The sequence below is a fragment of the Eretmochelys imbricata genome, chromosome 2 (genome assembly GCF_965152235.1).
Source record: "Eretmochelys imbricata isolate rEreImb1 chromosome 2, rEreImb1.hap1, whole genome shotgun sequence".
Lineage (NCBI taxonomy): Eukaryota > Metazoa > Chordata > Testudines > Cheloniidae > Eretmochelys > Eretmochelys imbricata.
Genome location: NC_135573.1, coordinates 14253620 through 14277175, shown reverse-complemented (window position 1 = coordinate 14277175; position 23556 = coordinate 14253620). Strand labels below are relative to the sequence as shown.

General features: G+C 42.1%; 1 protein-coding gene across 1 annotated transcript in view; it reads left to right on the top strand.

Annotated features, from left to right (window-relative positions):
* Positions 1 to 2085: 2085 nt before the first annotated feature.
* KHDRBS3 (KH RNA binding domain containing, signal transduction associated 3) overlaps positions 2086 to 23556 on the top strand; it is a 198816-nt gene continuing 177345 nt past the window's right edge. Inside the window, exon 1 of the mRNA XM_077808828.1 lies at positions 2086 to 2173. Within this exon, the coding sequence (XP_077664954.1) occupies positions 2086 to 2173 (88 nt within the window). The remainder of the gene's footprint in view (positions 2174 to 23556) is intronic.

The window sequence follows — 23556 nt, the reverse complement described above, 5'->3', positions numbered from 1 at the left end:
CTCTCTTTTTGTATTAATATTATACACGTCTGTATTTATTTTGCAAAACACTTTTGGATGAAATGCACTATATAAATATAAAGTTATCTGATTATCACTGCATATTTTGTATTTTTTCACAGATCTTTGAAATGTTGATCACTTGCTGGCATCTATATTGATTTTTTTCAATAAACATAAACTTTGAAATTAAAATATTCCGCTAGCATTATGGCAGTTTGTTGTAAAGGCTTTAGTGAAATGAGTTGTCTATTTTTCTCATGTCCTCTGGGGAGCAGATTTTTTTTCTCTCTCCTCTTAGGTTATCAACAATGATTCATTGGTGAAATTTCTGAAGGCCAACCAGGAAGCCACACAATGTCAAAATCTTCTAATATGTTTACCAACAGAAAAAATGTGGAAAGAGTGACAGGCTTTCTAGGTGATCTTGACCAACTTATTTATCCTATGTTTCCCCATCTGTACACTGATACTAAGCTATCTTCCTACATCATAGGTCTGTTCTGAGGATTATTTAGCGAACCTTTGTAAAGAGCTTTAAATCTCAGTTTGGAGAAACATGTGAGTGCTCAATATTAAGTATGGCAAGAGAGCTGAATGTTAGTAGGGCATTTCAATATAGCCAACCACAAGTGTTTAAAAAAATATCATAAGTACCCAAAAGATCATGAGATTAAAAAAAATTGCTTTTTTAATTGGCATTTTGGTTTCTGAGCTTTTAGGGTGCACTCAGGTCATACGTTTAATCTTTTCTTTGCAACCATGAAAGCTAGAAGCATTTTCTAATGAAAGCTGTAAAAAGAAAAGGAGTACTTGTGGCACTTTAGAGACGCTAAGGTGCCACAAGTACTCCTTTTCCTTTTGCGAATACAGACTAACACGGCTGCTACTCTGAAACCTAATGAAAGCTGTGATTCCCACAACCACTTGTCTTCAGTAGCTGGGATTTTAAATTAAATTTCAAATATTGTGAGACTCCTGATACAATCAGGATGGTTGACAACAAGACGGTGCACTAGTGGGGAAGGATGAGTGAGTGGGGATAGCTACAGATCCCCCAATTCTTTTTTTAAAATAATGGGATTTTGGGAAATGTCAGGTGGTGAGACTTTGAGGCATAAGTGATATTGGGCTGGGATTTCTGCATCTGGGAGGGAGGGTTAGCTGGAGACCACCCTCCTAGCTAGGGGGGTGTGTGCATATGGAGGTGACTGGAGGGGCCGGGGGGCGGGATCTGCAGGGTGGAGAAAGATTTTGCCGTGTGTTTGGATGAGGCATTTAAACCCTCCCGCATTTACATGATCCCCTCACACTCATCCAGCCCCTGCCTGGAGCCCTGGGTACGGAGGGCAGGCTGAGGTGCTGTTCCCACCAGCACCGCCTCAGGTGCGCTCAGGGGGAAGGAGCAGAGCCTCTAACGGTTACCCCCGCCCGCCCGCGCTCCCGCTGCCGGGCCGCCTGGAGATCCGACCCAAACAAGCTGGCGCTGAAGAGAATCAGCCAATCAGAAGCCGCAGAACGTAGCTGACTGACAGGCGAGCCTACCCAATGTGAGGCATCTTAAGAGAAGGGCAGGACGATTGTTGAGGAGGCTAAACGGCACCGCCCGCTGGGAGGATCGTAGGGGCGCGGCTAAACCGCACGGGGGCGTGGTTTGAAAGGACGTTGGGCGAGGCCTTTGCTTGGCGATGGGCGTGGCCTAGCGGGCGCTATTTAAACCTGCTGCTCCCAGCCTCTACCGCTGAGTCGGCGCGGAGCCGCTGCAGGTGTTGCAGCCTCAGCGGAGGCCGCCTTGGATAACGGTTGTGCGCGCAGGTTCCTCATCCCCGTGGCTGCCCCTTTCCTCCGCAGCAAAGGCGGGCTTCGGCGGGTGGGGGAGGAGGGGGTCCCCGTCTTGTAGGGCGGCCGTGGTGGGTCTGTGGCGCCCGTTGGATGCGCTCCCGGAGCCCGGGGCAGGAGGGGGCCGGAGGGAGGCGTTGCCTCGCCGCTGCCTGAGAGGATTTACGACGTCTCGGACTCCGCCTGGCGCCGGTGCTGCCGCCGCCTGCCCTGTGTGCAGGTCCCCCTGGCGCGCGGGAAGCGGAGATGGACGAGAAGTACCTGCCCGAGCTGATGGCGGAGAAGGACTCGCTGGACCCGTCCTTCACCCATGCGCTGCGGCTGGTGAACCAAGGTGGGCGGCACGGGGGCTGCGGGCGGGACCCCCGAGGCGTGGGAAGGGGCGGCCCTGAGTTGGGGACGGGGGCTCGCTTGCTCCGTGCGGCGCGGGCTGAGTCCCGGCGGGGCGGGCTCCTGTCGGCGGCTGGCAGCCAGGTGCGGAGCCTGGCATCTCCGGCTCCTTCGGTTGCCTGCCCGGGACGCCGGCCACCGCTCCGCGGCTGCCAGGTGAAAGTTGCTCCCGGGGCCAAGCGCCGCTCGCTCTGGGGGGTTTGGCGGCTGGGTCGCCATCTCCCGGCGAGACGCGATCCCCAGCACGCGTGGACCGGGAGGCGGAGAGAGGGCGGCTGGTGCCTTGGCACATCGCACTCCGGTGGGGGGCGACGCACCTGCCAGGGACGGGAAATCTCCGTCCAGACGCTGCCCAGGAGGGGCGAAGGGATGACTTCAGCTCTGGAGCCTGTTGTGATCTCTCGCAGTAGGATGCCTCTGGTCCTAGGGCTGGGGAGGAAGCCGGGTCTTCTCTCTGGGGTGTGCTTGGGACGTGACGCGTTGTCCCGATCTGTTGACACTTGTGGGTTTGATGTTGTCGCTTTCAATTGATCTTAATAGTGATGTACATTTCTGCTAGGAGAAGGAAGCCTGACGAGTTTGTGTAAAGTAAGAAGGAAAAAAAAAAAAATGGCCCCGAGAACAATGCACATTGTGATTCTTCGCTTCGCGTTTTAGCAGACGGATGTCGTGAAGTTCCCTTAAATACCCAAATTGTTTAAAGAGTGGGCTTTAGAAGGAAAACATACACTTTTAGTGAGCAGATAATATAGGATTGTCAAACACTGTAATTTTAGTTCAAATAAACGGTATCACGATATTTTTCCTGTTTTACTTCTATTGGATTATTGATGATGACCATTTAAGTTAATTACTGCAGTTTCTAAAAGGTTTATTGTTCTTGATCCACTTCTAATGTTTTTTTTTTGTTTACATTCCTAATTGGGCTTGCTCTTGTGTCTAGTGAACTATGTTTTTTTTTTTTTTTTATTGTTACCTACTGTGCAGGCTGCTGTGAGAGAATCTGAATTGTACAGTGTGTGATCAGTGGAGTTAACGAGGACTGGGGTTACAAAATCAGAGAATAAATTACTCAGCAAAACAACATCCTATTAGCAGAATGAGAAGAATTGTTTAAATCTATATGCATAGGACATTTAGTCTTGATTCCAGATTTTTCATGTTGCCACTGCTATGTGAAGTGTTGCTTTGGGATTATTGAGCGTACACGCCTGTCAGTTTATGCTGCAAACAGTCCATAGTTGGGTTATGTATTAATATATAGTAAGAATAGATTCAACTGCATGTGCATCGTTTATCTCAAAATAGCCTTACTTATTCTACAAAAAAATTGTTCTCTAGGAGCTGTCCAGTATGCCAGCAAAACTAAATAGAACAAATATGAACATAATAATTTTCTTTAAGAAGTGGTCTGCAAACTAAGCTTTCCCACAGGAAGTCATGTACACCTTTGTAAGTAACTTCAGAAATTGAAAGTAGCTCTTAAAATCAGTTTTATGCAAAATTGCCTAAAGCAGAATTTTCTGCAATTATAATCTGTGATTGAAAAAATTGATTTCTAAGCGTCAAAGTCAATTAGCAACAGTAAACTGAAAAATAATTTGTTTTAAATGGTCACTAGTATTTTCAGAAATGTCTATTGCCTGAATATTAAAGAAGAAAGTATAGTGTAAATTTGGCTATTATTCCGAGGAAGTGTCTGAATGGTAAACTGCTTTATGATGGGTAGATTACTTTAAAATATTCATAAAATATGCTGAGGTAATATGGTACAAAATTCACAAGTAGTAGTATTCCAGGTTTATTACCAAATCAATTCACTAGTTAACTTTTAAAAATGAAAATCGAGTATGCATCTTGATCTCATTGCTGAAATCATCGGAAGGCTATACTGGTATTTGCTTCATTACATTCATTGTTCCATATCTAAGTTACAAATGTTAGATTGGCATAGCTGGTTGATTTTCAGTGTGCTAGGAAATAATTTCTGGCTTTAAATTTAAGGACTAACAAGGTGTTGTTTGATAGTTGATGCACATAATCTCAATTGCAAAATGCAAATACCATGGTTTTGTAGCTTGATACTCTAAAACAATGCAAAGTTTACGCCAAAAAAAATCCCATGAGCGAAACACTAGACAATCTTATCTGAAGGAATCTTTTTTTTTGTAAAAAGTTTCCAATTAACTTAAGGTAAAATTATTTGAGAAGGGAAATCGTAGTGTAAATCAAGTTTTCTGATACTGTGAATAAGTATCTCTGTTAAATATGTGCTTAATTTTTTTTTAATTACTGATGGAAGTTTAATCAACTTCTAACTATATACTGTCCTCAAACATCATGACAGTTATTCCCTTTTCTGTTAAAGTTTGATCTTTAACTAATGTACTTAACTGTGGGTCTGAAGTTTGATGACAAAGTAAATTAACCAGAATTAATACCTAGGGCTCACCCTTTGGTATATTTTTTTATTGATAACCAGGGTCACATCTATTTCTAATCCTGTTTCCTGGTACAGTAGTTTTAGTGTGTGTCTCCCCACATGTTTTCAAAGGTGCTGTTCTAGCTCATACAACTAAAACATGAATGGTGTTCTCAGTAGCACATTTGTTAGTAATATATCTTGTACTTAGGTAGACTTTTGTTCGGCTTCGGATTTAATTTCTGTGCCGTTAATCACAGACTTAGATGTTTCACTCATTTTATCTTTTGAAATGTAAGCTCCTAAAATAAAAGCATAGTAACTACCAAGTTACTGCTCCAATTTAAAATCAGGCTTCTGTAACCTTAACTACTTAAAATTACCTGAGTTGATGGCTGGCCTCATAGACAAACAGTTGTGTATAATCTACTGTTTTGAAGTTGCTGCTGACTAAAAGAAATGGACTATGTAGGGTATCTGCTAGTCTTACTGAAATAGGATGTTTTTAATATTACTTTGACTTCAGAAGTTAATAACTCTTTAACCTATTCTTCTCAATTATAGCAGGCTATGATCTTCTTGGTAAAATAGAATATAACACTTTTTTTAAAATGTTTTCTTTTTCTACCTGAACTTGTAATTTTGGTGGTTTGTACTAAAGTTGAAAAGCTGAGTTAACTTCCCTTTCTTACAATTGTTCAAGAATCAGAAAATCTAAACATGTCACTATTTTTGCTTATTTGAAAGTAATAGAAGTTTAATTCTTACCCATTTAGTAACACTACCTCCCCCCGCCAATGGTGCAATAATCAAAATTGGGATTTGGGTTGCAAAAATAGTTATTTGTAAGGTTTTCAAAATGCAGTTTAATTATTGTTTGTTTTAACTTTTGCCAAATCAACGGAAAAGATTGTCTTATGGATACGCTCCACTGTGTGGAAAGGCAAACATATTTTGATGAATAAAGCCAATTTTCCTAATTCTTTTAGAATCACTTCTTGGGACTTATTGAGCAACATCAGTCACAGTATTGGGGGAAAAAAACCCCGAAGTTCAGAAGGGCTGAAATAAGTGCAATTTTTTCAGTACATACGAGAGCACAATAATAAGTCACAAATGACTTGCCATCTTGAAATTGAGTATCGGGAGGGAATTGAGAAGCTGCCCTGTGCCCAGACTTTACATAACTGCCAATTATAGTCTCCACATGGTAATACACAACAGTATACTGAGATTTTTTTCATCTGCCATTAGAAATCATAAAATATACATGCTTGTATGCTTTCTTGGTCTGAAGGTTTGGTTACAGAACTCTGTAAACTACAGGGCATAATAAACATCGGTTCAGAGCACGGAGAGAGGAACTCTTTACCAGACAATTCTGAACTACTACAGAGAAACGAGGTTAAGTAATACTATGTTTTGCTTGGCAAAAAGCATTTGCTGGCATTGAGCATACTGATGGAATTGAAATGAGCACCTACATATTTGTTGCCTACCTACATACTTATTAACTTCATTGCTTGCTATTTTCAATTGCTATAGAGCAGTAATTTTCTCCTATTGTTCCCCCAAAATGTGAGGCCTCCAATGGCTTTAATAGAATTTTCACCAATATAAATTGAGAAAACATTATTGTTGAAGTGCAGTGTTAAACAAGTATTGGAGCAATCCACTACTGCTTAAATTTGGTAGAACAGTAGGGGTCCTTCTCCAGGAGGTAATGAGAATATATTGTCACAGTTCTTCTCTGAATCAGATGTTTGTTTACTTTTCTACTTGAGCAAAACATATTAAACCTGTTTACTGTAACACAATTAGCTTTCTTTCTATAAACATAGTTAGGTTTGTGACACAAGAGAGCCAGACACATGGGTGAGGTTTTCATATACTAATAAATTGGCAATTCTGAAGGGATTAATATGCAGCTGTTAAGTACCAGGAATAAAACATTCTGGCTAATTCTAGCCTACATATAGTAGCTCTTATCCTAAAGGAAGGCCTCTGGTGCCTCTCCCATGGAGGTTAGATCACATGGGAAAAGTCAAGGTGGTGGGCACCCCCATGGCCATGTAAGAGCATGCAGCTCAGTTCTGCATTTTTTTCCATGTTTTGCAGTGTTTGGGAACTGCTATTTTGGTAGAGAAATAAAATACATTTTTGGCTTTAGAAGCTGAAATTTTCATCTAAGAGGTGAGAGAAGTTTCCTAGAAATTGTGGTGTGTGGTGTTTTTGTTTTGTTTTTTACAATCACCTTAATCAAAGGCATTAGATATAGCTTTGATCTTTAACCTTATCATGGCAATAGCTTATCATGCAGAGGGAAGTGTTGTTGTTTAAAATTTCTGTAGCATAAGGGACTCGTCAATCATCCTACTAAATCTTTGCAGGTGTAACAACTTTAATATGCAATGGTTACATCTGCTCCTTAACATATACGGAAACAAACTGAGTTGAAGACGACAGCAGTAAGTTGCTCCTGGTTAAAATTAAAATCTTTCTATAGCAATGCACTTGAAGGCGTGAAGAATTATAGCAATTATTTTCTGAGGTGAGGGTGAACTTTCATAGGCTTCATAGCTGAATTTATCACCAGGTTTTTGTAATTTTATATCTGCTATTGGAAATACTACTTAAAGATGTGCAACTTGAATCTGTCTTTTGAGATTAGGTTGCCTAACTTGTTTTCTACCTCTGGACATGTCATTGCTGTCAAAAGTTAAACTACTCTTTCTTGGTGTACAATTCAGTGCCCTTTATCAAGCACAGTGTTGTGTCTGCAAGGCTGACTGTTTGTCTTTCAGATTATACATTTGCAAATGTAAATACTAAAGAGGCTGACATAATACCTATTAAACTGTTCCATAGTTCAGTAACTAGGGCTTGTCTCAACTACAAAATTAAGTTGACTATCTAATTTGACCTCGAGCCTCTGAATTAATGAAGTCAATTTTGCAGTGCCACATAATACTCATTGTCTCGATGGAGTGCGTCCTCACTAGCAGCACCTATATCAATGCACAAAGCAGTGCATCGTGGGTACCTATCCCAAAGTGCAACTTGCCGCACTGTGTTTTAGGAAGTTTGTACAATGCCTTATGGGACCAAAACAGAGGAGAATAGGAACACTGCATCAGCATCCCATGATGCACTGTGCTCCCTCCCTCATATCCATGGCAAAGAATCCAGTGGTTTTAGTCCTTAAAACCACTGTGCGTACACCATAGCCTCAGAAGCATGGAGCCTGCTCAGTTGTGCTGCAAGCCATTGGAGTGGGGGACAGTTCACAATTGCTGCTGGCAGTCACAGAGCAGCTGCACTCTGAGCACCGTTTCTGGTCCTGTGAAACAAGCATGGACTGGGACTGCATCTTTTGCGGATATGGCATGAGCAGTGGCTGCAGAACTTCTGAATGCAGAAGGCCACCTTCCAGGAACTTTGTGCAGAGCTTTCCCCTGCCCTGCAGTTCAGCAACACAAAAATGAGAGCTGCTCTGACAGTGGAGAAGTGAGTGGCGATCGCCGTATTTGGAAGCTTGCAACACGAGACAGTTACTGGGCAGTGGGGAATCAATTTGGAGTAGGCAAGTCAGCTGTGGGAGTTGCTGTGCTCCAAATGTGCAGGGCCATTAATCGACTTCTGCTGCAAAGGGTAGTGGGTCTTGGAAATTTGCAGGACATAATGGATGGTTTTGCCACCATGGGGTTCCCTAATTGCAGTGAGGTAATAGCATGCATATCCCCATCTTGACACCAGACCACATTCCCTTTTGGTTTATGTACTCTTTGGCATACTTTTCAGTGGTCTTGCAAGCCCTGGTGGATCACAGGGGGCATTTCACTGACATCAGCATAGGTTGGTCGGGAAAGGTTCATGACGTGCATCTTTAGGAACTTGGGTCTGTTAAAGCTGCAATCTGGGACTTTCCAGACCACAGAATTAACATTGATGTTGAGATGCTATAGTTATCCTGGGGGACCCAGCCTACCCCTTGTTCCTGTGGCTCATGAAGCCATACACTGGCCGCCTGGACAGCAGTAAGGAACAGTTCAATTATAGGCTCATCAGGTGCAGAATGGTGGTTGAATGTGCCTTTGGTGATTTGAAAGGGCACTGGAGAAGTTTACTAACAAGGCTGGACCATAGTGAGGAGAACATCCCCATAGTTATAGCTGTATGCTCCAGAATATCTGAGGGGGGGAAGGTTTTGCCAGGGTGGGCAGTTGAGACTGATCACATGGCAGCCATTTTTGAGCAGCCAGACACCAGGGCAATAAGAAGAGCACAGCAAGGGTCGCTGCATATCCATGAGGCTTTGAAAAGCTGTTAGAGTAATGTGAGCTGCTTGTGTGCATTGTGCTTTTCCCAAACCTCCACCTTGTTTGTATCACTGTACTTGTAAAGCCAAGCCCCGTGCTTCTACTCAATAAAGAACATTTATTTCTCAAATCCATTTACTTTATTTAACAAACATCAGTAAGGAGGGAGAAGAGAGAAAAGCTAACCTGGGGGTGGGGTGGGGTGGGGGGGGAAGGGTTGTAAAGTTGGAAGGGCAGAAACATTTTCAGTTGTGTAACATAACACCACATTCTAGATCATCAAAGGTCTGTGAAGGGGTGTCTTCTGTTCCTTGTACCCTCCCCGCCCGAGTTAAGTGAAAGGGATAATGGGCTTTTTACCCACGCATCATGGAGCACTTGTGGGAGGGTGATTTTACACTAGGCGATGCTGGCTGGCTGTCCACCAGGGTCTGCAGAGGGACTCCACCCTCCTGCTTCTGTTCCTGCAGTTTAACCAGATGCCTCAACATGTCTGCTTGGTCCCTCATAATCCAAAGCATCTTATCCTGTGCTCCACACTCGTTGGATGCTTTCCTGTTAACTTCTCAGACAGTGAAATCCTCTATGCTTTCAGCTCTGTGTCAGCAGCTCCAGAGGCGTTCATTATCTCAATGAAAATGTCCTCCCATGTTCGTTCTTCTCCTAATCACCAAAAGTCTGCTTTCAGGTGTTGATGACATGCTGAAGGACACATTTCCAGCTGTCGGGGGAGGGGGAGATAAAGGAGCCATTGTATATGAATAAAATGTTTCCATAGCAAGGCTGTTTTTCCATTTTTTTTAAAAAAAACTTATTAGACTAGGTGCGAGCCATAACATAATCAGAATCCATAACTGTTCACTGTACTGTTTTTTGCTGCTCCAGTCATGGGTAGTATTACCCCCCCCAGGTCATGGGTGACTGCACTTTTTTAATGAAGCTTTATGGCAGGCTTATGTCAGGAGCCCAGGTAGCTAGTCAAACAGTAGCCCTTTCCCATAGAACCATGGGAAGCTGTTTATGAAGGGGGCAGGGACAAACATTTTCATTTCCAAATCGTGGAATCTCTCAGGTGGGGCTCAAATCCCCATCAGCCACTTTAAACTATTTGTGATCCATGCCAAGCACAGTAAAGGCACATTAGTGGCCATGTGGTTTGGCAATCTGGAACGTGTGCGTGGGGCGGGATGGGTCTACATGCCTTTTTTCCATGTAAGAGCACTTTTAATGAGGACTTCACCTGTTTTCCCCTAGGTGACCCTATGTGATATTAGTCTCCTGAGGGTAACAGAGGTGGAAAGGAAGGAGATGTTGCAAGTGCTGGGTATAAACCCGGTCGCTGTGTACTACAACGATGCCAGCTGAATTAATTCAGGAGTTGTGTGGGGAAAGTGTCCTACCATGGTGGAAGAAATAAGACTCCCTGCCCAGAAACCTTCTGCAAAGGATGGCAGAGTACCTCCATGAAAGTTTCCTAGAGAGCCTGGGAATCCTCCATGGATATCTCAGTCCACATAAACAATCTTTCTGGGGGGCAACCCTCTGCGTAGCTGGAGCAGCCTCTTGTAAGCAGAGAACCACAGCACCTCGCTTTTTCTTCACAGTAAACATACAATACCATTGAAAGTGTGCACCCCCTAAGTTTAACTAGACTTTCATTGTAATTGTGTACGTGCCAGAGGTGCCTTCCCTGGCATCATGGTCCGCCACTATGATGTCCTGCAACCTGCAATGCTCTGGGGTTAAAAATATTTCCTGGTTCTTGGGGAGAATGGAGCCACCACTTGCCTGTCTCCCATTCTCCTCCTCCTCCACCATATCATTCTCCTTGTTATCCCTAGACTCTCACACCTGTGAGGTGTCCATGTTGCTTGTGTGTGTGGGGGGGGTGCTTGTAGGGTCACCCCACAAGAATCACATGCAGCTCGTTGTAGAACCAGCATGTGTGGGGTTCAGCACCAGAACTGTTCATCTAGTACGCCTGGCGAAGTTTTTATTTTCATACAGTAATGTTGTGTGTCCCGCATGTAGCTCTTCTCCCCCATTCCATGAGTGATCTTTACATAGATATCAACGTTTCTTCTCCTGGATCAGAGCTTTGCTTGCACAGACTCTTCTTCCCACATAGTGATGAGATCCACCACCTCCTGTACAGACCAGGCTGGGGCACGTTTTAGGTGTGTAGTCTCCACGATCAGCTGTGCTCAAGCTGGTATGCTCCCAATACTAATCAAACAGGAAATGGGTAATCAAAAGTTCCGGTGCTTTAGCAGGGGAGGGGCTGTTTCCTGTGTACCTGGCTGCAGTGCAGCAGAGTTGAGAATGATCTCCAGAGCGGTCACAGATGAGCATTGGAGATACCACCTGGAGGCCAATTAAGTCTAATTAGACAACACTGTGTCTGCGCTGCCTCACAGTTGGCCCATGAAAATCAAACTAAGCACTACGCCCCTTGCAGAGGTGGATTACAGAAGTCCACGTCAGAGGCAACTTAGGTTGACTTAAAGGACCTGGTAGTGTAAATACATACATTAATAGTTTGACTTTAAGCAGCTTCCTTCAACCTAACGCTGTAGTGTAAACCAGGCTGTGAACACACAGAATGCTGAAAAAGGTTGGAAAGGGAAGGATTTCTGTTGAAATAATGGAGAGAAATGAGGATAGGAACTGCCTTTCTCTAGTTATGTATTTAATTAGCCCTTGTGAATGCCTGTTGAAATATGTTAAAATCAAATTTAAAGAAATTAATAGAAATAAAACCTGTTAACATTTTCATTTGTAGTTCTTCATTACAGAAGGCATATGGGAACCTTACACCTGCCCCTCACCCTCAGAAGAAACAATCTCAACCCATACCACCCACTAAGGCCCATGTACTGTATTTAGGTTAAATGCTTGGAATAGAAGAAACATATAAATGCAAAAGCATTAGAGATGCAAACATCATCTAAAAGGAAATACGGATTCCAGGTTATTACAGAAAGATGTAATATATTTTACTTGTATGTATGTTGAAGGGAAGAGGTTCACAGATGCAAGTTCGTGACACAAGACCCTGTCTCTCATCCTACACAGAGTAGTTGAATTAGTTTGCAGTTCCACTCTTGATGATTTCCACTGACATGGCCAGATATAAGGCAGCAATAGACCTTTCCTCGGGGGAGAGGCTGTTTTTTGTATATTAACTATATTTTGATCCATTTTATTGAATGGGCAGCTAGTACTGATCACAGAACAGGCCTGCTGGTTTTTATGTACAAATTACTTGGAGTAACAATGAAATAAAACAATTAAAGATCTTGAGAACTAAACTTTGTCCCCAAAATACTTCAGGGATAAAGTAAGCTACTGACTTTTATTCAGTTAATTTTCTCCACATATAGTAAGTAGTACTGATTAATTTTATTATGCTGTTAAAGAATTGGGTGTTTGAAGCTGTAATTAATCAGTTTTATTTTGTAAACAGTGACTCTGCATTTCTCAAAGCATCTGCATCTTCAGTCAGGTTTCCTCAACAAAAGTCTGCAGCATACTGTATTTTACTAAGAATTTGTAATTTTTATACATTGTGACAGGGTTGGGCCAGATGGGTACAGGAGAGTAATAGAAGGCAAATATATTAGCCCCAGGTTAAGTAGGTCCCTTTTCCCTGGGTAAGATAACAAGGAAGGTTCCAGAGCAACCAGGAACCTTCTGTAGACAGTTAAGACAGACAGGCTGATTAGAACACCTGCAGCCAATCAAGAAGCTGCTAGAATCAATTAAGGCAGGCTAATCAGGGCACCTGGGTTTAAGAAGGAGCTCACTTTGGTTTGTGGTGCACCTGGGAGGAGCTGGGAGCAAGAGGCACTAGGAGCTGAGAGTTAGAACGCATACTGTTGGAGGACTGAGGAGTACAAGCATTATCAGACACCAAGAGGTAGGTCCTACAGTGAGGATAAAGAAGGTGTTGGGAGGAGGCCATGGGGAAGTAGCCCAGGGAGTTGTAGCTGTCGCACAGCTTTTCCAGGAGGCACTCTAGATAGCTGCATTCCACAGGGCCGTGGGCTGGAACGCAGAGTACAGGACGGGCCCAGGTTCCCCCCAAACCTCCCAACTCCTGGTCAGACACAGGAGGAGTTGACCTGGACTGTAAGTTCACGAAAACAGCCAAACTGAGTGCTGCCGTGAAGCTCCAAGGCAAGCAAATCCGCCAATAAGCACAAGACCCACCAAGGTAGGAGGAACTTTGTCACAACATGGGATATGCCATAATTTTTCAATGTTCAGGGACTCTCTTAAAGGTGTGTTTCTGGTTAGAAGACTGTGAAGTGACATTCATATTTTATTTGATGTAAATATCTTTGGTAGTGAATTGTTTGTGTGAGGACTGGGAGTGTGACAGGTTTGGGGGATGATGATGATCTCTCCTTAAGCCTTCATTCTGTGGCCACTATTTTGTTACTGCACAACCTCTAATCTTTCATCTGCTATCACAGTGTCTCTCTTTTGATTGAGAAGGAGGGACAGCACAGATTTGTACAAGTGTTTCTTCTGAGTGGCTATCAAATTGCTTCGTAAGAGAAGTAGACATTTTGTAACTAAAAATGTAGATAAAGAAAATTCCTCAGAGATGAGGACAGTAAGTTAATAAGATGTACTAAACCATTCACGGGCTGTATGCTTAGTCTACTCAGTTGAAAATAATTGATCCATAATGAGAAGAGGCTTGCTTAAGCCTATGAGTCACTCTGAATAAATTGTCCTCCCCAGAAGTGACTTAGAAAGTAATGTCTGCTTGGGAGTAGGCAATGATTTTCTTGATGGAATAATGATCATGGCAAAAGAATGAAAGATCCACATGTAACCGTGCTTCGGGGGGTCACAACTGAGAATACCAAATTCAGGACAAACTGCTGAGAAATAAGGCAGATACACCCCAAACTGGTGCTTATTCCTCCATAAGATATACCAAATCAGCAACAAAAAAACTTCTGTCTCACCACACTGACTAACAAGAAGTTATAAAAGCAGTTTCCTTAGGTATTCCAGTCCTTGTATCACCCCAAAACACTGGATTTAAAGATGAGTGGTTCTTTACAACCAGCCTCATTAAATATAAGGTTCTCCTGATCCCAAAGGACCAGCCACACACCCGGGTCAATATATATCTCAGATCTTACCCAAACATCAAACTCTTGCCAATCCTTTAGTGTCTAAAATCAAAAGGTTTATTCATAAACAGTGTTAAAATTGGTTAAAGGAATCAAATACATACGAAGTTCTTGGTTCAGACTTGTAGCAGTGATGGAATAAACTGCTGCTTTAAGTCTCTGGTTGCTTCCAAATCACTGGACGGACATCAGTCCCTTGGTTAGAGTGCTCCCATTAGTATAAGTCCAGAGGTTTGAGCAGGAAAGAGGCAAAACAAAGGTGTTTCCAGGACCTTTTATAGCCTCTGCCATGGTGAGGGAAACCCATTGTTTCAAACAAAGCCCTCAGCACAGCTAGTGGAAAATTACAGGTAAAAAGATGGGAGTTTGGAGTCACATGGGCAAGTCACCTGTCTGCCTGATTTTGCTTAGTCATGGTAGGAAGCCATTACCTAGACTTCAGATGGAACAGCCACAGGAAGGTCCATTCAGTTTAGATGGGCATCTCCAATGGCTCATTGTGAGTTAAGTGCCCTTTTGATGGGCCACTCAATGTGACTAGTCTCTCCAAGATGTGCTGGCTAACTACCTTGTGGGCGTTACCCCAGGAGCAAACATTTGAAATCCAGGTATATATCCAGTACTCATCATTTTTGTATTTTAAGTTATACATTGCATACAAATAGCATAATCGTATTCAGCAAATCATAACCTTTCCATAGACATCTTACATGCCACATTTTGTAAAAGATTTGTTGCAAATATATAACAGTGGTTGTAACAATGATCTATATGGTCACATTATCTGGTTAAAATAGAAGACCATGAAAAGGTTCATGCAAAGGTAGATTAGTTAGCAGATTTTATGGAAAATAGAAGTAGCTATATGACTGGACATGGTTTTCTAGAAGCTTCACAAAAAACAAATAACTAAGTTGCTTTGCAAAAAGAAAAGGAGTACTTGTGGCACCTTAGACTAACCAATTTATTTGAGCATAAGCTTTCATGAGCTACAGCTCACTTCATCGGATGCATGTTGTGGAAAGTGTAGAAGATCTTATTATATACACACAAAAAGCATGAAAAAATACCTCCTCCCACCCCACTCTCCTGCTGGTAATAGCTTATCTAAAGTGCTCACGAAAGCTTATGCTCAAATAAATTGGTTAGTCTCTAAGGTGCCACAAGTACTCCTTTTCTTTTTGCGAATACAGACTAACACGGCTGTTACTCTGAAACCTGTCATTAAGTTGCTTTGGTTCTTTCTTTCCCCCTCTCTTTATTACTGCAGTAGTAGGCAATGGGACTGCAGATGCATTAGAAATCAGTTAGTGTTTGAATATTGCTCCTCACCCACTAATAGGACTTATACCTGCAATAAATAAGACTTCACTGGTTAAAACTTTCAGTAATGGGATTGGTTGGGTAGTTTAGCATTTCTTGAAAAGACTGGTTTTGTGATCCCTCCCCCAATAAAACTAGGTTTTGAATAACTATATGAAACTTCTGAGAACCTTAAATGTCAAATTTGTGGACTCTGTAATTGTTCCTCTGACTTCTGATGCCAACATGAGTCAGATACTTTATGTAGCAAGTAGTTAACAAGGATGCTGTAAAATAACAGTTTAAGCTAATCACACTGCTTCACCCTGGGCTCCTCTGCTCTGAAGCATGACTCCAGCCTGCAGCCACTCACTGATGATCTCATCTAGTCTAAACTGACTTCTGATTCAGTTGCACACTTACTTTGACAGTCAATGAGAGTGATGAAATATAAAGGTTTCAAATTTAAATTGATATGGTTTGTCACTTCTAATCCTCATTAACATCAGCCACGCAAATTAAAACTGTAACCTTCTGAGTACCTTACTGGAGAAGTCAGTAAGAAGGTCAGAGTACTGATCGTCTACTCTTATGTTCTGGTCTTGTTTGACTTGCATGTACTCCTAAATTCTACATAGGCAACCTTTTCTATGCCCTCTCTGGAATTCCACCCCCCCCTACTGTGGGGGTGGGGGGAGTTGAAGAATAATTTTAAGTCAAGATATTAAACTCCTTTGTCCCTTTTATATGGAAGAGTGAAGTATCAGGGTTGGGGTAAGGATTCCCTTTTGTAAAGCATCTGACTTTATATTGCATGTCATTCTGTTTTTTTAATCACTATGCGATATTACAGCACATGGTAAATGGATAAAGAATCTGCTATATGAGACCTCTCAAGGTAGTTATCTGAGGAATCATTGAAGGGTGGTGTTTCTAGTGGGGTACATAAAGTAGAAGTAAATCTAAAATCACTCTTTAAAAAAAATTGTGGATGACACACAGACTGGAGTGGTAAATTAATGAGGAGAGGGCAGTTGTATGAGCAATTATTCTCAAACTTATTTGATTGTGTTCCCCTTCTTTGTATCTGTCATAGTTTACACCCCCCCCCACAAGTACATATACCGATTTTTAAAAAAGAACGCATATAAAACATACATACACTACATATTAAACAGTAAGGCATTGATTCAAACAGAGCAAATTATCCACTGTAATAAACACACAAGCAAAACTGCAATTGTGGTCAATGTTTGCAATTAAATATGCACACTGCATTGTAGCAAATGGATTAACATACAGATGGTAACAACTTTGTATAAGGCTATGCAAGTTTAACAGAAATCCGTCAAAATACACAGTGCCATCTGAAGACCAGCTGTATCTGGAGGTATCCAATTTTGCTAGTTTTTCATTGATGTGGGTAAAATGTAGGCAGTAAGTTTTTCTCTTCCCTGAATGTTCTCATGTCGCTCCCCAGAATACATTCTGTGCCCCTTCAGGGGGACTCACCCCAATTTAAGAACCTCTGGTATAGAGTGATTTGGATTGCTTGGTAAGCTGTGTCCATTCAAACAAAACGTGTTTTAATACAGCCAAGTGCAAAATTATACATCAGGGAAGGTAGCCCAAACCTACAGACTGCAGGATTACATCCTGGAAAGCAGTGATTCTCGGGGGCGGTGGGCAATCAACTGAATAGTGTGATGTGACAATAAGGGCTATTGTGATCCTTGGATGAATAAACAAAGGGATTAGGAGTAGGGAGGTGATTCTCTGTATATGGCAGTGGTGGAAAAAATACTGGAATACTGTGAAGGTTTTGGTTTCCGCCTTTTAAGAAGAATGTTGAAAAATGAGAGAGTGCAGAGGAGCCACAAAATTTGTGGTTTGAAGAAAATGCCTTGCGGTGAGATTTTGATAAATTAAAGAGATTGAACTCTAAGAATATTGAGAGATGACTGTTTCAAGGGTGTAAGTACCTTCACAAAGTAGAAAGTATTGGGTGCTAAAGAGTCATTTAATCTGTCAGAGAAAGATAACCGGAATCAGTGTCCTGGAAGATGAAGCCAAACAAATTCAAATTAGAAATAAGGCACAGATTTGTAATAGGGAAGGTGATCACCCATTGGCCAAACTACTAAGGGAAGTGGTGGATTCTCTGTCCACTTCTATCTAGACTGTGCTTTTCTAGAATTTATGCTTTAGTCAACTAGGTTATCAGGCTCAATACAAGGGTAACTGGGTGAAGTGTGATGGTCTTTGATGTATTGGAGTTCAGACTATATGATCTCCGAGAAAAGGAGCAGGCCATGAAGACTGGGGTAGGAAGAGAACAGATATCCATGTACTGTAACTTGTAAGAGACTAAAACATAATTTTCTTTCAGCAGTGGGGGGTCTCCCTGTCTTATGTAATGCATTGTTTGTTCGTTGCATAGATTTCCCCTTTCAGATCCGTCCCTTTATATAGAACTTTTCATGTATGCTCTTCTCCTTGTTGCTCTCTTTCCATTGCTTGTCTTTTTTGTGTTTTTCAACTGCCTTCTTTCATCACATTTTTTTTGTCAAGTATAAAATTAATAGGAAACTGGGAAGTTAAGTGAGTTTTGCTTCACCTATTATTCTCCACTTCCAGTTGATGCTATATCGCTGGCTGCTTTCCATCTCTTGCATTTGATATCTTTATCAGATTTTCAGCTTCAGCTAGCAGCTCACCAAGAGCGAACCTACAAGGCAGCAAACAAATGCTAGTCTAACATTAGTGGTTGGTAAATCTTTTACGCTTTCTTGGTGAGCATATAGGAAGTTTTTTATACAACTCTTGGGAGGATTTTTCCTTCCTTGGTTTTCTTTTTATAGAGAAATTCCATCTATGAAACCTTTGGCTAAAAACTTTTCAATAAACTCTTGCTTGCGCGCGTGTGTGTGTGTGTGCATTCATATGAAGCTTTGTATCGATTTTCTTTGGGGTTATCTTTTTTTTCTCTTTTCTCCACAATGGAAGTATTGGTATGATGGAGTGACAATGATGAGTTGCGGCTGCCCCTGAATCCTTTAAGATTCTATATACCCCTCAATTTCAGTGAGAACTTCTCTCATTTTAACTTATTTGAATCATACAGCAAGAGGAACTGTGAATAGGAAAAATGCCTCTTAGAAAAAACGTGGGATACGTGCATGAGCTACACCCCCCCCCCTTTTTGTTTGGATGACTGCTGCTACAATTAGTCCAGTACTAATGGGCTTTCTGCATTCATTCTGTGCTTTGGGATGCATCTCTTACCAGCATTTCTATTGAGTGGGAGACGTAACAATAGTCTTGGGTGATTTGGAGAAAGTTTTTAAAGCAGATACTTTAGATCAGAGGTCTCATCCTGTGGACCGCAAACTCCATTTAGGCACTCCGCAGATAGTTCCCTCTAAGGTGCACACCTGGGCAGCTGCACATGAGAATGAAGGACCACCTACCTTATTAGCGGAGGCACGCAGGCTTGGACCCTGGAGAAGATGCACATGTAAGATGAGGTGGTGGCCTGGGGTTTGGAGCGGGGGAGAGGGAGTTGGTGGGAGGGGGTCAGTGAGGTCCGAATACGGGGGTGGAGGGAATTGGGGACATGGAGGGCTGCAGCAGCCAGAGAAAAAGGAGACTTTTCCCAGCTCCAGGGCTGCAGCTGCTGGGGAGAGACTGTCCTCCTTCCCAGCCCCAGCTTTGTGGCTGCTGTGGCAGGGGAGAGAGGGCACATCCATCACATTAGAAAAGTAAGACTACTGATCTTAAAATATGAGTTGTGCTTTTATTTGTAGAACAAAAAAGCTAATAAGGTGTATTTTTTATTTAGCACTTTTATCCAAAGCGCTTTACAATAGTTAGCTAACGGTACGGACATTTGGAAAGATCATTAAGACCCTCGGCAATTTTCAAGTGGTCCACAAAACAAAAGTTTGAGAACTGCTCCTTTAGATGTTCACAGCCAATTTCTCTCCTTCTGCTTCTTCCAGATAATACTGAACGCAGTTGCAAGATCAAGAAATGTGTCAGAGGTGAAGGAAATATCTTAATTGTAGGAACTTCAGACTGCTTCTATAACTTTCCTTTTGCCTAAATTGTGCTAGGAGGACAAACATTGATTAGTGATTCCTTTCCTCATTGCATCCGATGAAGTGAGTTGTAGCTCATGAAAGCTTATGCTCAAATTTGTTAGTCTCTAAGGTGTCACAAGTACTCCTTTTTCTCTCCTTATTTGTATCTTGACTGCTGTTCCTAGGGGTCAACTAGAGGGTCTTATGGTAAGGGGAAGTGAAGCAACCACAAATATGCAGGAGGATGTTTGATATCTAGCAGCAATATGCCATTTTAAACTCAGTGTTCAGCTGATAACGAGACACAGGATTTGAAGACTGGCTGGCATTTTCCTTTACCTCCGTTTTCACTTGTTCGCTCACTCTCTCCTCTGCATTGGTGGTGGTAAGTGTCTCCTAGCAGGACTGAAAGTTTTCATAAATGTCCGTACTCCTGCAGCACTTAGTGTCTGCTGTTAACCACAAAACCTCTGTGTAGCTGAGGGGATCACTCAACCTGGCTATGTCAAGGGGAGAGCAGTATGTAATGTCCGCAATGAGATCTTCTTTATGGCAGGTTGGTCTCAAGTCAAGTATATACTAATTGCTTTCACAGTTATTTTAGACTTTTCCAGCATGCTTTTGGATGAAGAGTCCTCCAGTCTGCTCTTGGTCTTCTGCAAGAATAGTCCTTGAAAGCACCTGTTAAGTGTTTTCAGTTCCTCTCAGGATCTAGATTTTGGAGGTTGGCTGTTGTTTGCTACTTTCTCTTGGGTTAAATTTTGTTCCTTCCTGGACAAATTTTGTTCCTTCCTTTTTTGAGGTCATTTTTGGATATTGCCTGTTTCTTCAGTAGAGGAAGTTTGGTAGGGCTGGTATGTAGCTCGAGTACCAGAAGCATGCCAGCCGGGGGAGCTGACATTAAGCCTGACAAGAGAATCAATCAAGGATATTGTCTACCTCCTGATGTGTGTAACAAAGGCAGAAACCCCATCAGTACTGGACAAGAGACTTAGTTAGCAAAGAAAAAACTATAGGGAATTAATTTTGCTTTTAATGAGGAAATCTAGGAGCTATTGCTGTGGAAACTGAAGACAATTGTTCAGTATATTTAGAGCATTTCTTCATGCTTAACATGTAATAGTTTAGTGACTTATATGGTGAGATGTATTAAGAGAGATGATGCCCTTGGAGTACTTTTTTGCATTCCTTCCTTTTGGCCCCCCTCCTCGACATGTCCATTGGAGGAACATTTTTTGATCAACTTTTGAATTTGGGGTCTTAATTTTAAATTAAAACATGTGGGAGAAGCTTTTCAGGTATAGGTGGTGTGACAGGGTCGGGCCAGATGGCTATAGGAGAGTAACAGAAGGCAGATCTATTAGCCCCAGGTTCAGTAGGTCCCTTTTCCCTGGATAAGGTAACAAGGAAGTTTCCAGACAATCAGGAACCTTCTGGAGACCATTAAGACAGGTTGATTAGAACACCTGCAGCCAATCAAGAAGCTGTTAGACTCAATTAAGGTAGGCTAGTCAGGGTACCTGGGTTTTAAAAAGGACCTCACTTCAGTTTGTGGTGTGCGTGTGAGGAGCTGGGAGCAAGAGGCACTAGGAGCTGAGACTGAGAACGTGGACTACTGTTGGAGGACTGAGGTATACAAGCATTCTCAGACACCAGGAGGAAGGTCCTATGGTGAAGATAAAGAAGGTGTTGGGAGGAGGCCATGGGGAAGTAGCCCAGGGAGTTCCAGGAGGCTCTCTAGATAGCTGCATTCCACAGGGCCCTGGGCTGGAACCCGGAGTAGAGGGCGGGCCCGGGTTCCCCCCAAATTCTCCCAACTCCTGGTCAGACACAGGAGGAGTCTACCTGGACTGTGGGTTCAGAAAAACAGCCAAGCTGAGTGCTGCCGTGAAGCTCCAAGGCGAGCAAATCCACCAATAAGCGCAAGACCCACCAAGGTAGAGCAGGAACTTTGTCACAGTGGCTACACTCTGTATGAATATGAAAGATGCCAAAGTTAAAATTGTGCAGACTTCATCTATAACTGGACAATTTAACTGTTTTGCCACACAACCACTACTAAATTTCAGTCTGCCTTCTCTACCACCTTACTTCACTTAGGCTAGCTAGGTATCTATCTCAGCTGCTCTCATTAGAGTTGGTATCCTTGGTGGGAAGCTCAGTCTTAAGGATAGAATGAGCATCACAACTGAGACTAGACCACCTTATCTCTAGAGATGGGGTTTCCAGATATAGTTGGGGCATGTTGGTTGAAGTTAATATTGCTTCTGTGTATGCTTTAGCCTTTCTGTGGATCTAGGATTTCATTTTCTAAGGCTATCAATCCCATTTGATATTAACTGAATGAACTTTTAAAAGAGAAACACTGCACCAAACTGTACATAGTGGTGGGGTGTTTTTTGTGTTTCTTATGTTTGTTTTTCTTTTAGATTCTAAGTGTGTGACAGATGTGGCAATTTCCTGTAGTATCCTTAAGAGACCTTATTGAATTGAGTTTTTTTTTCCTCTTTGGGGCCATTGTATTAAATCAGTAGCCTATTTATTATTGTAGTCCAGGATTGTGCATATCCCTTGATGTGAGGCCTGGAGAGTCAAAGGACTATACTGAACAATTTGCCAGACAAGAATGGACTGTTGGTACAAAAAGTGTTAAGTGCTTTTCCTGAGGAATATCTAAGGGGAGGTGAATACAAATTTCCTATCTGTGGTTATGCAAAAGCCCAGCTTTTTGAAGCTATGCTTTCAGGGGTGGCCTTTGTCTGTTGAACAACTGTTATGATGCTGAGATCAAAGGCTCAAGCTCTATAAAGGAATGAATGAACTATTCATGGTTGTTTTTAGGTTCTGAATCTGAGACAGTTGTCACCTTGTAACCATGGAGAAAACCAGTTATGGGTTTTGAAGGACTAACACTTAACGTAGCCTGAGGTTGAAGTTGGGATCATAGAATTGTAGAAAAATATTTGTCCCATCTATTTAGTAAATCATCAGATTCATAATAGAATTGTAGGACTGGAAGGAATCTCGATAGGTCATCTAGTCCAGTCCCCTGCACTCGTGGCAGGACTAAGTATTAGCTAGACCATCCCTGACAGATGTTTGTCTAAACTGCTCTTAAAAAATCTCCAGTGATGGAGATTCCACAACCTCCTTAGGCAATTTATTCCAGTAATTATCTACACTGATAGTTAAGACGTTTTTCCTAGTATCCAACCTAAATTGCCCTTACTGCAATTTAAGACCATTGCTTCTTGTTCTCCTTAACCACTGAGAAGACAATTTTTTTTCTCCTTCCTCCTTGTAATAGCTTTTTACGTTCTTGAAAACGATCATGTGCCCTCTCAATCTTCTCTTCTCCAGACTAAACAAACCCAATTTTTTTCAGTCTGCACTCAAAGTAATTTTTTCTAGACCTTTTAGTTGTTGTTGATCTTCTCTAGACTTCTCCAGTTTGTCCATCATTACTGAAATGTGGCACCCAGAACTGGACACAATACTGCAGTTGAGGCCTAATCTGCGTGGAGTAGAGCAGAAGAATTACTTCTCATGTCTTGCTTACAACACTCCTGCTAATACATCCCAGAATAAAGTTCATTTTTTTTTTTTTTGCAGTAGTGTTACTCTTGACTCCTATTTAGCTTGTGATCCACTATGACCCCAGATCCCTTCTCCAGTACTCCTTCCTTGGCAGTCATTTTCCATTTTGTATGAGTGCAACAGATAGTTCCACCCTAAATGGAGTACTTTGTGTTTCTCTATTGAATTTCATCCTGTTTACTTCAGACCCTTTCTCCAGTTTGTCCAGATCAGTTTGAATTTTAACCCTATCCTCCAAAGCACTTGCAACCCCTCTTAGCTTGATATCATCTGCAAACTTTATAAGTGTAGCCTTTGTGCCATTCTCTAAATCATTGATGAAGATATTAAACAGAATAGGAAGCAGAACTAATCCCTGTGGGATTCCACTTGATATGTCCTTCTAACTTGACTCTGAACCACTGATAACTACTCCCTGGGAATTGTTTTCCAGCCAGTTATGCACTCATCTT